General features: G+C 42.7%; 1 protein-coding gene across 1 annotated transcript in view; it reads left to right on the top strand.

Annotated features, from left to right (window-relative positions):
* Positions 1 to 5039: 5039 nt before the first annotated feature.
* Positions 5040 to 11828, top strand: part of NBAS (NBAS subunit of NRZ tethering complex) — a 155402-nt gene continuing 148613 nt past the window's right edge. Inside the window, exons 1-3 of the mRNA XM_021525380.3 lie at positions 5040 to 5213; positions 9643 to 9697; positions 10351 to 10387. Of these exons, the coding sequence (XP_021381055.2) occupies positions 5076 to 5213; positions 9643 to 9697; positions 10351 to 10387 (230 nt within the window). The 5' untranslated portion in view covers positions 5040 to 5075. The remainder of the gene's footprint in view (positions 5214 to 9642; positions 9698 to 10350; positions 10388 to 11828) is intronic.

The following is an 11828-nucleotide window of genomic DNA, read 5'->3' as shown; positions in this document are numbered from 1 at the left end:
GTAGGCAGACCTTGATATCAATATATAGTGCTGCTTGTTGGTGTGGAACGTGGACTGGAATTTACTATACATCTCCCAAAATTCTTTGAAACTTACACGATGTTACACAATCTACTATTGCTTTACAAGCTACATTGTCAAATATAGTTTAAAAATATAGACACAGTAAAAAGGCATTTTTTTCTCAGTAGTTGTTTCTTCTTGAACTCTTTCCCAAGATCCAACAAAGCTTTCACATTGCCCTGAATCCCTAGGTTCAGAATTTGAATTTTTGTTTAACCTAATTCTAGGCTACACAGTTGCCTATGTTATGTGTAGTAAATATAATTCGCGCCATTCCTTGTATGAAATATATAATATTGGATACTTGTTAGATTATGCCTGTTTGTATTAGTTCCCCCCCTTTGCAGGCGAGACTGGGTGTATATTGGAAACTGATTTACAAGTAAAAGGATGTGGCTCAGCCAGGAGATGGGCCATGTCTGGACTCCAGGTGCTGATCATCGGATGCTGATCATCACATAAATGGTCCAAGATGGATATCATGGAAGTCCTCAGACAGATACAAAGAAAATCTTATTAACCTATGGACTCTGAATAGAAGAAAAGACTGATCGCTGAAATCTTGGCCTCAGGCAGAATTTTCCCTATAAAACCCGCTTGTGCCAGGATGGAGGTGTGTGGGCATAGAGGAAAACCTCTGCTGAGGCTGACTCCTTGTTGCACACCCAGGGCCAACCCTGAGCTTGGCTCTGTTCTTTCCTTGTGGCTGGCTAGATAGAATTTGATTGCAAAATAAATATTTTATTTTTTCATATTATTTTGGCTGGACAAATTTTCATTTATAACACCTAAAAGAGTTTACTAACACAAGCAAAAATTATACGGAAGGAGCAGAAGTGTCAGGGTGAGAAATAGTTTTATTTATATTTTACAAATGCTTTATAAAGTTGCAGGAAAGAGGCTGAAGTATCAGTTCTTTTGTAATTATTTCACAGAACCAGGTTGGGAAGGATACCTGAGATCATTGAGTGCAACCTGTGAGAACACCACCTGGTCAACTAGACCAGGCACTGGGCGCCATGCCCAGTCTTCCCTTACACTGCTTCATGGACCGTGACTCCACCACCTCTGGGCAGCCCATTTCTATGTTTAACAACTCTTCTTGTGAAGAAATCCTTCCTAGTGTCCAACCTGGATCTCCCCTGGTGCACCTAAAGGCTGTTCTCTCATCCTTTGGCTTCTCGCCTGGGAGAAACGGAGCGCTCCCGGCTCCAGGCTCCCTTCAGGGCTGTTCAGGGCCAGGGGCTCCCCTGAGCCTCCCTCGCTCCAGGCTGAACACCCCCAGCTCCCTCAGCCGCTCCCCATGTGGGTCTGTGCCCTGACCCTTCCCCAGCTCCCTGGCCTTGCCTGGACACACTCCAGTGCGGTGGTGTGTTTTTCTTTCATTTGATATTTGTTTAATATCTGTTTCCCCCCCCAACCCCCCTTTCCCTGCCCCTTTCCCTAGAACCTTCCCTGTCATTCATTCTAGCCCCCTCCTCAGCTTCCAGATGTTAGTTCTGCCCTAAACTCCTCCCCTGCTATTCCCTCATTGGTTACTGTTCCTACACCCGTCCTCCTGAGTTCTGTATAAAACCTTTGCCCCCCCGCCCGCCGGGGTCTTGGGGCTCATGGAATAAAACCATCTCGTTCCCCCCCCAAGTCCCGTGTCGCCTTCGTCTGTCCCTGCGCGCCACGAACTGAAACTGCAGAGCTTGCGGGGGAAAGCGGCCGCCCGTTCTCTTCCCTCACCGCCCAGCACGGCTCGGAGTGCCGCGGCGAGGAGCGCATGCCGCGCCTCAACATATGGTAGCGAGAGGATGGTTCCCTCCTTCGTCTTGTAGAAAAAACGGGCAAATTCGTGGGGGCGCCCGCCTCACAGAAGAGGAAGGAGGGAAGAGGAACATCTACGGCCGTAAAAGCTCTGCCTGATGCTAAGAGGAGCTGAGCGCCGAGCGAAAAACTGACGCTCCGGGACCTCTTTGTTCTCGCCATCTTCCCGCCCGGGAGCAGCCGCGCTGCACGGGCAGCCGGGCTGCAGAGCTTTTTGGCGGGCAGACTTACCCGAGAACACAGAGGGCGGTTTTGGCAGCGGCTCGGGGGAGCCTGAAGAAAGGCTGATCGAGAAGAGGTTCATTCCTCGGTCAGCATCTGCAGCGAGACCACCGGAGGCTGATAGTGGCCGAAACCAAGGCTTCGGGGACGAGTCTTGGTTTAACGGGAACACCCAGGCTTCCGGAAGGGCCAAAACCGGGAAGGAACATCCCCAGTTTTTAGCGCGACTTTTCCATCGAGTCGAGGAGAAGATTCAAGCCATCTCCGTCCGAGCCTGCAAGGTAAGGTGGGCTACACGGGGTGGGGGTCGCCCCGACGGACGGCTGGGTCTGCCACTTTTTTTTCTCGCGTTTTAACCCCCGTCTGCGCCCAGACTGGGGCTGTAGCCGTGCATGTCCCTGGCAAGCGGGTGGGTTTTCTTTTTCTGGGAGAAGCTAGCACTGAGTGCTATCCTTCGCCTAGTCTTCTGTGGGGACCTAAATTAGATCGCTTTTTCTTCTCCTCGAAAAAGTTGTCTTCTCTATCCTCCCCTCCCCATTCTGGGCTGGACGGAGGGGGTAGAAAAGACACCAGTAGGGATCAGCTAAGAAGACGACACGTTAGCTATAGGAGAGTTGTTAAAAGGGGCCCTTTACACCCACGCATTGCGCCGACATCCAGCTGCGTCAGGCGGCCCCCCCCCCTCCTATAAATTTCCCCTTTTTGCTTCTGTGAAGCTCCCTATGCCCCCATCCCCTCGGACTTTCCTAAAACCCTTTCCTATCCTCCCTTGGGGATTGCTGTGGCCGAGCCGCCCCAAGTGCCCCGCCGGACACTGCTCAGGCCAAGTGCAGTGTATCTGGCACCCCCTCTCAAGATGGCGCTGGCCACGCCGCTTGGGACCCGCTTTCCCGCCTTGACCCTTCTTTTCCGCCCCTGGTTTCCCGCCAGTCCCATCTCTCCCCCAATAGCCCTGCACCGTCCCTGCACGAGGCTAGTCCCTATTGTGGGGAGGCGGGGTTAGATATTCCCCCATCCTTCTTCAGGCTCGTCCTCCGGGGAGAGGGTCGGGAGGGATCTTCTCCCGAGGAAATGGAGCCGAAACCCGGGACTGAGGATCCGTCATTTTGTCTTCCCCCTGAAATGGCGGCGCCCCGGTCCACCCCTTACCGATACCCCCTGTTAATCATGGCAATCACTAATTAAGTGATTGTCTGATTCCCCTATCCTATTCCTTAATGTACCCTACCCAATACTCCTTTTTATTTAACTACGAATTCCTCTTTTTGCTTTTGATTATTTTTGAATAATCTGTTTGTTGAGTTATATTTTATAGAAAAAAAAAAAAAAATCATCCCAGTTAATTATTACTCAAGATATTATGCCCACCTCTCAAACGGACATTCAAATTGAACAAACCACATCGCTATCCGCTGACTCTGCTTTAAAACAAGCGCCGTTATCCGCTGACTCTGCTTTAAGAATTTAAGAAGCTGAACATCGCAAACGCCGCGACGCAGCAAATTCTAAATCAGATGAAGTCACAAATCCTGCTGTGCTTTGTACCCTTAATTTGGACTCATTTAAGACAATTTTATATACTCCAGATGAAGTTTTTATATGTTTCATATGTTATAATCACAATTAGTTTATCATTTTTTAATGTCTTTCAATTTATGTTTTTTTAATAATATGTAATGTTACAATTTGATTTTATATTAAGTTGTTTTGTTATAATTATAATTAATTCAGTCTTTTCTGATATTTTTTAACTTAAAGGCTGTGTTTAACCATTATTGCTACAGGAATCACTCAGCTACTATATCGCTTCAGGCTTGCTGCATTGCTGCGAAATTTAAAAATTTATTAGTTATATTTAGTTGATCTTTTATTATATTTAATTCCAATAATTCCATTTAATTATTTTATTCAAATTAGATAGTTATAATTTTAATCATTCTAATTAAATTTTTTAATTTAATTTCTGTCAATTATTTCATTCTATTTCAATTATTTACATTATTTACATTATTTTAAATTGTTACTCAGAACAGCAAAACAGCAAGTTTTGTGCAGTCTTGTGTCTAATTTAAGCTGTTACTACTCTTCCTGCCCTATAAATGCAATAATGTGTCTTTCATGTCCTTTAAGTAATTTACAATGTTATCATATGATTTTATATTATTTGCATGTTTTATTAATTTGCTTAAACCACAAAATTCTCCTTCTTTTTGTAAAGTAAAAGAGGGAGATGCGGTGGTGTGTTTTTCTTTCATTTGATATTTGTTTAATATCTGTTTCCCCCCCCAACCCCCCTTTCCCTGCCCCTTTCCCTAGAACCTTCCCTGTCATTCATTCTAGCCCCCTCCTCAGCTTCCAGATGTTAGTTCTGCCCTAAACTCCTCCCCTGCTATTCCCTCATTGGTTACTGTTCCTACACCCGTCCTCCTGAGTTCTGTATAAAACCTTTGCCCCCCCGCCCGCCGGGGTCTTGGGGCTCATGGAATAAAACCATCTCGTTCCCCCCCAAGTCCCGTGTCGCCTTCGTCTGTCCCTGCGCGCCACGAACTGAAACTGCAGAGCTTGCGGGGGAAAGCGGCCGCCCGTTCTCTTCCCTCACCGCCCAGCACGGCTCGGAGTGCCGCGGCGAGGAGCGCATGCCGCGCCTCAACACTCCAGCCCTCGGTGTCCTTCCTGCCGGGAGGGACCCAGAACTTACAAATCAGCTAATTTTATCTGCTTGAGAGAGCTGAACGCTAGGAACTCTAACTGGTAGGACTGAAGTATTTAGAAGTCCTCCGTGGCACCATTAAGAACCACTTGCGAGAAATCCACGTTTTCCCTTTTCCCCGTTTTTTGCCCCTCTTCGGTCAGGGCTCCATCCACACCCCGAGGTCCCGCCCGCCGCGGGCCGGCGCCGCGCGAGTGAAAGGCGGAGCGGTTTGGCCGCCGCCGGTTGCCGTCGCCGCGGCGGCGCGGGCAGGGCGGGGCGGTCCGGCATGGCCGCCGCCGGCAGGGACCGCGGCGGGAGCCCCCGGGAGCGCGGCATGGCCGGCGAGCAGGCGGAGGACGGGGAGGAGAACATCCTGTACGACCTGCTGGTGAACGCCGAGTGGCCTCCGGAGACGGAGGTGCAGGTGCGTGTGGCCGCGGCACGGCCGCGGGCGGGGGAGGGGACCGGCCACGTTGGCGCGGGCGAGGACGCGGCGGCGCCCGGGGGCCGCGGGGCCGCGCCGGTGCCTCGGGAGGCTCGGCGGGATGGCCGCGCTGGGCCTGGCGGGCACGCGGCGTGTCCGTGCGGCCACTGTCCCCGTGTGCCTTCGTGTCGCTTAATTCCCACCGTGGCTTGTGCTGCCTGGGGTGCCTTGAAGTGTTGCTTGCTTATTGAACAATGTGTGTCGGGCTTTGCTGTTGAGCTGACACAAGCGAAACTCTGGTGAATGAAGTCCAGGTGTCGTCTCTAGAATCAGCCGTACAGAGAGCTGTGGAGTCTGTGCTGGTGAAAATAGGACCTTCGTTGGGTTTACCTTGTATGAGGAAAATTAGATCCTCTCTCTGGACTCCTGTATCAGTACAGTTGTGTCTGTATTTGCAGGGATAAAAGAGAAAAATATTTGATTTTCTGTCCACAATGCACACAAATATCTATTTCTGATTTCTTAAGTGCTAGTTTACACTGTTCTTGTACTGCAGGTTTTTAGTTATTTCTAGCTGTTCTTCTACCCGGATCACCAGAAAGGCTGAGAAGCTGTTTCATCTTACCTTTTTCATGTTTTCCTCTGCAATGTGCTGAGCTTGCTGCCTTTTGTCTGCACTTGGATTGACTTGGATATAGATGATGCGAGCAGTGTGGTTTTATTCCTTTCTTGTAGTGGCTTTTAAGTCTACTGAAGTTTTTAATGCATTTCCCACTGAAGGTTTGTAATAGAAGCATTTTAGCAAAGTTTTATGCTTAATGAGAACAGCTGAACAGAAAAGATGTAAAAACATCACAAGGGGAAGACTTATCTGTTAAAAATTACTAGAGCCATGCTCAAAACTGAATCATCAATACCACAGATTCCAACAAAAAAAAAAAAAAGTTTTCATTTGTCAGAAAGATTTTTTTGGTGTTGTTGCTCTTGATCTGTAAATCCTCAGTTGCAGCAACACTTATGGGTGTTTGGAAAACACGATTGCAGTATTACTATTTATTAGCTTAATAGGGTATTTGTATAGATGAATTGATAGTTGCACTTATTTTAATTCAACTGTGTTTTGAGAAATGGTAAATAGTCTTTGTTTTTAGTAGCATATGGAAACAATTCTCCTGTTGCAAACCATGAGGAGAACTTAGGTATGACACAAAACTGTGGTTCTTTTACAGCCGTGTTAAGGGGGCACATTTCTGACAAATGCGTTTTCTGCTGCCATAGTGTTCTTGAGGTTGTGTGGTAAGTTGATTAAAGAACTGATAACTCTGAGAAACAACAATGTTGTTTCATCTCCTCTTGTTAGTAGTCTCTCTAGTACCCCTGTAGTGTACTGGAGGGGGCTGTGAATAATAGGTTAGTGAGATGACACCTCTCCATGGTGGGGATGCCAATTTAAAGTGACTGTGTAACCACAGTCTGAGGGTCCTTATCTGCCCTGGTAGTCAGAATTTCTAAGCATCATTGAATTCTGCTTGTTAGCTTAAGCAGATGGTGGTGGTTGTTTTAAACTTGATATTTCTTGCCTATTTATTTTTAAGATAATACCTGTTTTCAATAGCAGAAGTTGGTTTGAAAATCCTATGCTGTATAATTTGCTTGGATTTACATTCTTTTTGGAATCTGTCAGTACTCAAGGACACTTCTGATAGTCTTTTTGCCATTTTAGTGGGAAATTGATTTTACACTGACAACATAGGCAAACAGATTATTTTGTCAGTATGAGTCACTTTTTGTCTTAAGATGCCTTAACAGTGATACTACTTAGGTGATTGTCCTAAATGACACCTAAGTGTCCTTAGGTGACATTCCCTTTGGAGCATCTGTCTCTTTTAGTCCTATTTTTTTCACACTCTTCAGAAAAAAATTATACCCTACTTTCTTGTAGAACTGAATCTTTTGGAATAAGTGAGGTAAAGAATGGTAGAAATGGAAAGGAAGTTGAATGCTGCACTGGGAAATGAAATTAGTTGTCTTCCTATGCAGTAATTTAGGCTACAAAGCCAGACCTTAAACTTTTACAGGTCTTTATTGACTTTATTTTTTCTGTTCTCTCATTTGGGATGATTAATTTTTAATTGCAGAGCACTAGGTCTTAAAGCTCTAATTATTGGAAGATGAGCCTTGGTGATGAAGATGTAAAATCATGTTAAATTCAAGACATTGATGAAACTGGCATGGATCTCTTGGGCTGAATGCCTAAAATTTTTAATATTACTTCTTGTTGGTATTATCATTCACCTGTACTGAGCTTTCCGGTAAGAATTTTTTGGTGGAAGGAGGGCCAGGGAGAGTTATAGTAGTTATTTGTGGAGGAAACACTCAAGGAATTGACTACACCAAAGAAGAGAGTGGTGTGGAAATCAAACAGTCTGTGTTCAGGATAGTGATGCCATTGTATAAAATGCACTGTTTGAGAACAATGAAATATATAATGAGAATAAAAGGAATTACTTAGTAGTAGATCCATGTATAGTGAAAATAGTGAATGAGGCAGTGGGTGTGGACAAGGCTGCAAGAGAGGACTTGTGAGGTGATTTATGGAGATATAGGCAGATGGAAATCTCTTCAAATTATTTTCCAAAATGTATCACCTGGTCTTGTGGGTTTTGTTTTTTCATTACAGTCTAACGTTTTGAGATTTCCCCAACACCCACCAGCTTCTGTCCCCCCAGTAAGTTTGCAGGCTGTGCAAAGAAATCCAAAACTAAGTGGGTGACTTGTCAGCAAGAAAGTTACTTAGATTTTATTTCTGGAAGGCTGTCAGGAAGGAAAAATAGAAGTTGTTTTCCCAAGAAGGAATGAATTAAAAAGAAATACAGCACATCTGGTAACCATTGCTATTCCTGAAATGATAAGAATATGTTATAAAAAGTAAAACTCAAGTCTTTGGGATTTAACAGTAAATCAGTTTTGTGAAGTATCGAAGATGTATGGAATAGCAGCCTGTAGTTTAGGCTCAGGACCAGACACTTAAAATATTAATAAAAAATTCTAAAGAGATGTAAGCAGTTTTAGGAAATGATTTTTTTTACTGGGAACTTCCTCATAATCCAAAAACTTAACAAGCTCTCCTTTTAAGGTCCCTAGGAAATTGCAGCTCTCCCTGAGGTTCTGGGGTAGCTGTAAGAAATAATTTATGCTTTCACTTATTTTACTGTAATGCATTGTTATTTCCTAGCTGATCAGCCTGAATGTGGAATGTTATCTATTAGTACAGCTGTGTTTGCTTCTTACACGCTGTGAGATGACAGCCTGGTTATTTGAAAGACTGTTTATGGATTGCAAACTTTGCCTGGAAAACTAATCTTTACTTTAACAATTTAAATTTGGGAGGCCAAATACTATTTTTTAAGCATAGCCATATTGCAAAATGTTGATAAATTTGTATGTCTTTCAGTGTTTACTGCTTTGTAACTTGGTGAGGCCTGAATATTTCAGTTAATGGGAAATTTGCTCTATATATTTTTTGTATTGAATGGAAGAGAAAATTCAGTTATTGCCTACTCTGATGCTCAGTTTGTGGTGCTCTAATATTCTCATTAGAAAGGTATAAACATGATTGCTTATTTTGAGGATTTTTTGTGGATCCTTCCTTATTGGTTATCGTTTTTCACTCCTCCGTTTTGTATCTTCTTTCTGCTTCTTACTGACAAAATATTGTCTTACTGACAAATAATTTTAACTCCTCTTATAGATAAGCATATATATCCTGTGTTGTTTTTGTATTCCTTTTTTCTGTGTTTGGAGAGTGCTTTCATTTATATAGTGACTGCCGTTGCTCCCTGTGCCTAAATTAGGGCAGGTGGAAAGGCTGTGTGAGATGGTATTATCTAGAGGTGGTTTTCCAAGTGGCCGTATTACATAGTACAAATTGATGTAAAAAGAGGTGTTTTTTTTTCAGAAATTGTTTTTCTTAATGTTTCTGAAACTTTCATGAGCAATCTTTAGGTAGCTTAGCACTTAGATATTAACGTAATATGTTGCACACTGAGTACTTTGACTGCTAGGCATTACAGATCATTGTGGCATTTATTTGGCATAAAAAGAATGATCTATAATGGCTTACAGGAGAACACAATCAGAAGTCAGTGTCTTTTGTTACTACCCAAAGATTGAGGCAAAGCTGAATCAATAGACAATCTGTAGCACATTTTGTTTATTGCATCCTGACATTTAAATTATTTGGTGTTACAGCCTGTTTTAGCTTATGCAGTTAAAGGAGACGTTATATGAAGTAGTGAGTAATAGGAAATACACAATGAACTTGTAGGCTAGGAGCCAACTTAAACTTAGTCAGTGAATGTATGTATGAGTGTTGTATTTAAGTAAAAATGTGTGACATGGTGTCTGATGATTATTATTGTAATTGCAGCCAAGAGGCAGCAGAACGCATGGTGCATCATTTATCATCACTAGAGCAATTGCAGGTAAATATTACTTGTTCTTACATTCATGAGGTCTAAGACTCTGTGGATTACTTGTAAATTTTACAATTTCTGCCCTTTAGAGTGCCTAATGATGGAAATAGCAATCGGAATAGAGTACAGGATGTATTTTCAGGAAGATGTTTTCTGGTTGTGAACGTGGCTGTGTTATTTTTATGTCAATTTTGTAAGCATTCTTGTCTCCATTAGTTTGTTGGGACAAACTAATAAACTATACATCTTAGGAGTTAACAAGGTCTGTGTTTTGCAAACTGTATTGGAGCCTTTTTTCCCCCCCCCTCTCTTAAAGTCTCTTGTACTGGGCTGTCTGCTAGTTAGTTCTATGAGGAAGTTTTAAATTCTGATGATATTACATTTCATAAACCAATTGTTAAATGTCAGTGACTGAACTGTATTTTCATCCAGTAGAAATTTATCTTAAAATGAAACAAAATAGTGCAGTGGTTTGGTTTTTTGTTTGTTTGTTTTTTATTTGCCATTTGCATTTATTCTAACATAAGAATTTGTTGGCCAAATTTAAAGGATTTTTCTCTCAATACCTTTTTCTTTAATGAGAATTTGAGATTCCCTGTGCAGTAATCTGGAGGGTGTTTTAAGACTACTAGAGATGTAATTTTTACCTCTTTCCATTTTAGGTCCTGCATTGTTTTTGCTTCAGTACATCTGGTACAGGTAAGTTTTACAAAAATATTGCTTAATTTTCCTATTTGGTAATATTTTTATAGCTTTTTGATTTGATGGAAAGTAATTCCTCATTGGAGTAAAACTGAACACTTGTTTAGAATATTGTCCTAGAAATGCATAGAATAGCCACTTTTCTCAAATTGAGTTGCAGCTGAAGTCTAAATAGAAGAAAACTGGTAAGTACTAGTTTGACTTTGTGCTTTCATCAGAAGCTGAAGTAACATGGCAGTTGGAGCAGGTTTCTCCAAACACGTGTTTTTGTCCTTCCCAGTCCCAGCTGAGATACTGCAAGGGAAGCTGTTGTGAGGTTTCTTCTTAAGCCTGTGACAGATATGGTGGCCTGACAGGGTTTGCTTCCCTTGGAGTAATAATTTTGGATTTTTTTAGTTTGACAATTCAAACTCATACAAAAAGCATGGTAACTATTTGAGCAGCACTCATGCCATTTATAAATTTTAGTTTTGATTCAAAAAGTCTTTAAATGGTCCTATAAATTTATTGGGGTAACTACAATGTTTCTGGAAAATTTCAGCTCTGGCGTTATATGGCTTAGCCGGTTTGAAGATAAGTTTCCTGTTTTAAAGGATAATCTTGATTTTGAGTTACATGGAAAGGGATGTTAATGTGACTTCATGTGAAACAGTACTTTACTTGAATTTGGTAGGGAATGCTGTTTTCCCTGTTGCTGGTTTTCTACTTTATTTTTGTGCACTTACTCCCCCCCCCTTTTCTTGTGAGGGGGTGATGTTTATGGGTGACACACTGTTGTGTGACTCTAGTTGTAAGAATTCAGTTGTAGACAGAATTCACTTACTTCCCTTCCTCCAGTAGTCGTATTTAAAAGATAGTTTCAAGTTTTTATAGTTTATTCTAGTTGCTATTTTCATGTATTTGATAAAAGAGTTTTGGAGGGAGCTTGGGAGGCCTCTAGTTTAAAGTCCTAGTAAAAGCAGGAGAACATTGAATTCCAACTGGGGTCCTTGGTGCTCTGTCTAGCTAGGTATTAGAAAGGTTGAAAGATGAAGAACCCACAGAGTCTCTGGTCAGCCTGTTAAAGGCTGTCTTCATGGTAAAGAAATATCTTCTTAATGTCAGCTTGAAACCTCCTTGGTTTTGGAATTACAGAGACATTTAGTTGGAAACGATCTTTACAGTCATGGAGTCCAACTGTTATGCCAGCACTTCCAAATCCTCTAGAGAGTTTATCATAGTTTCTTGTGTTTCAGCCATGTACCTCTGTTCCTCCCATCTTCCTGGTAGTCTCCTAGATATCAGTCACAATGCTGGTGTTTTGTCATCTTGAAGCCTCCCCTTCCTCAGGCTAAACAAGTAGAATTCCCACAACATCTGATTTATAGTACGGCAAGTACTCAAGTCCCCTTTTCATCTTGGTGCCCCTCCTGTTTACTGGTGTTCATTTAATGGGGGT

The sequence above is a fragment of the Lonchura striata genome, chromosome 3, assembly GCF_046129695.1.
Source record: "Lonchura striata isolate bLonStr1 chromosome 3, bLonStr1.mat, whole genome shotgun sequence".
In the NCBI taxonomy this organism is placed as follows: domain Eukaryota; kingdom Metazoa; phylum Chordata; class Aves; order Passeriformes; family Estrildidae; genus Lonchura; species Lonchura striata.
This window is presented reverse-complemented; position numbering and strand designations above follow the sequence as displayed.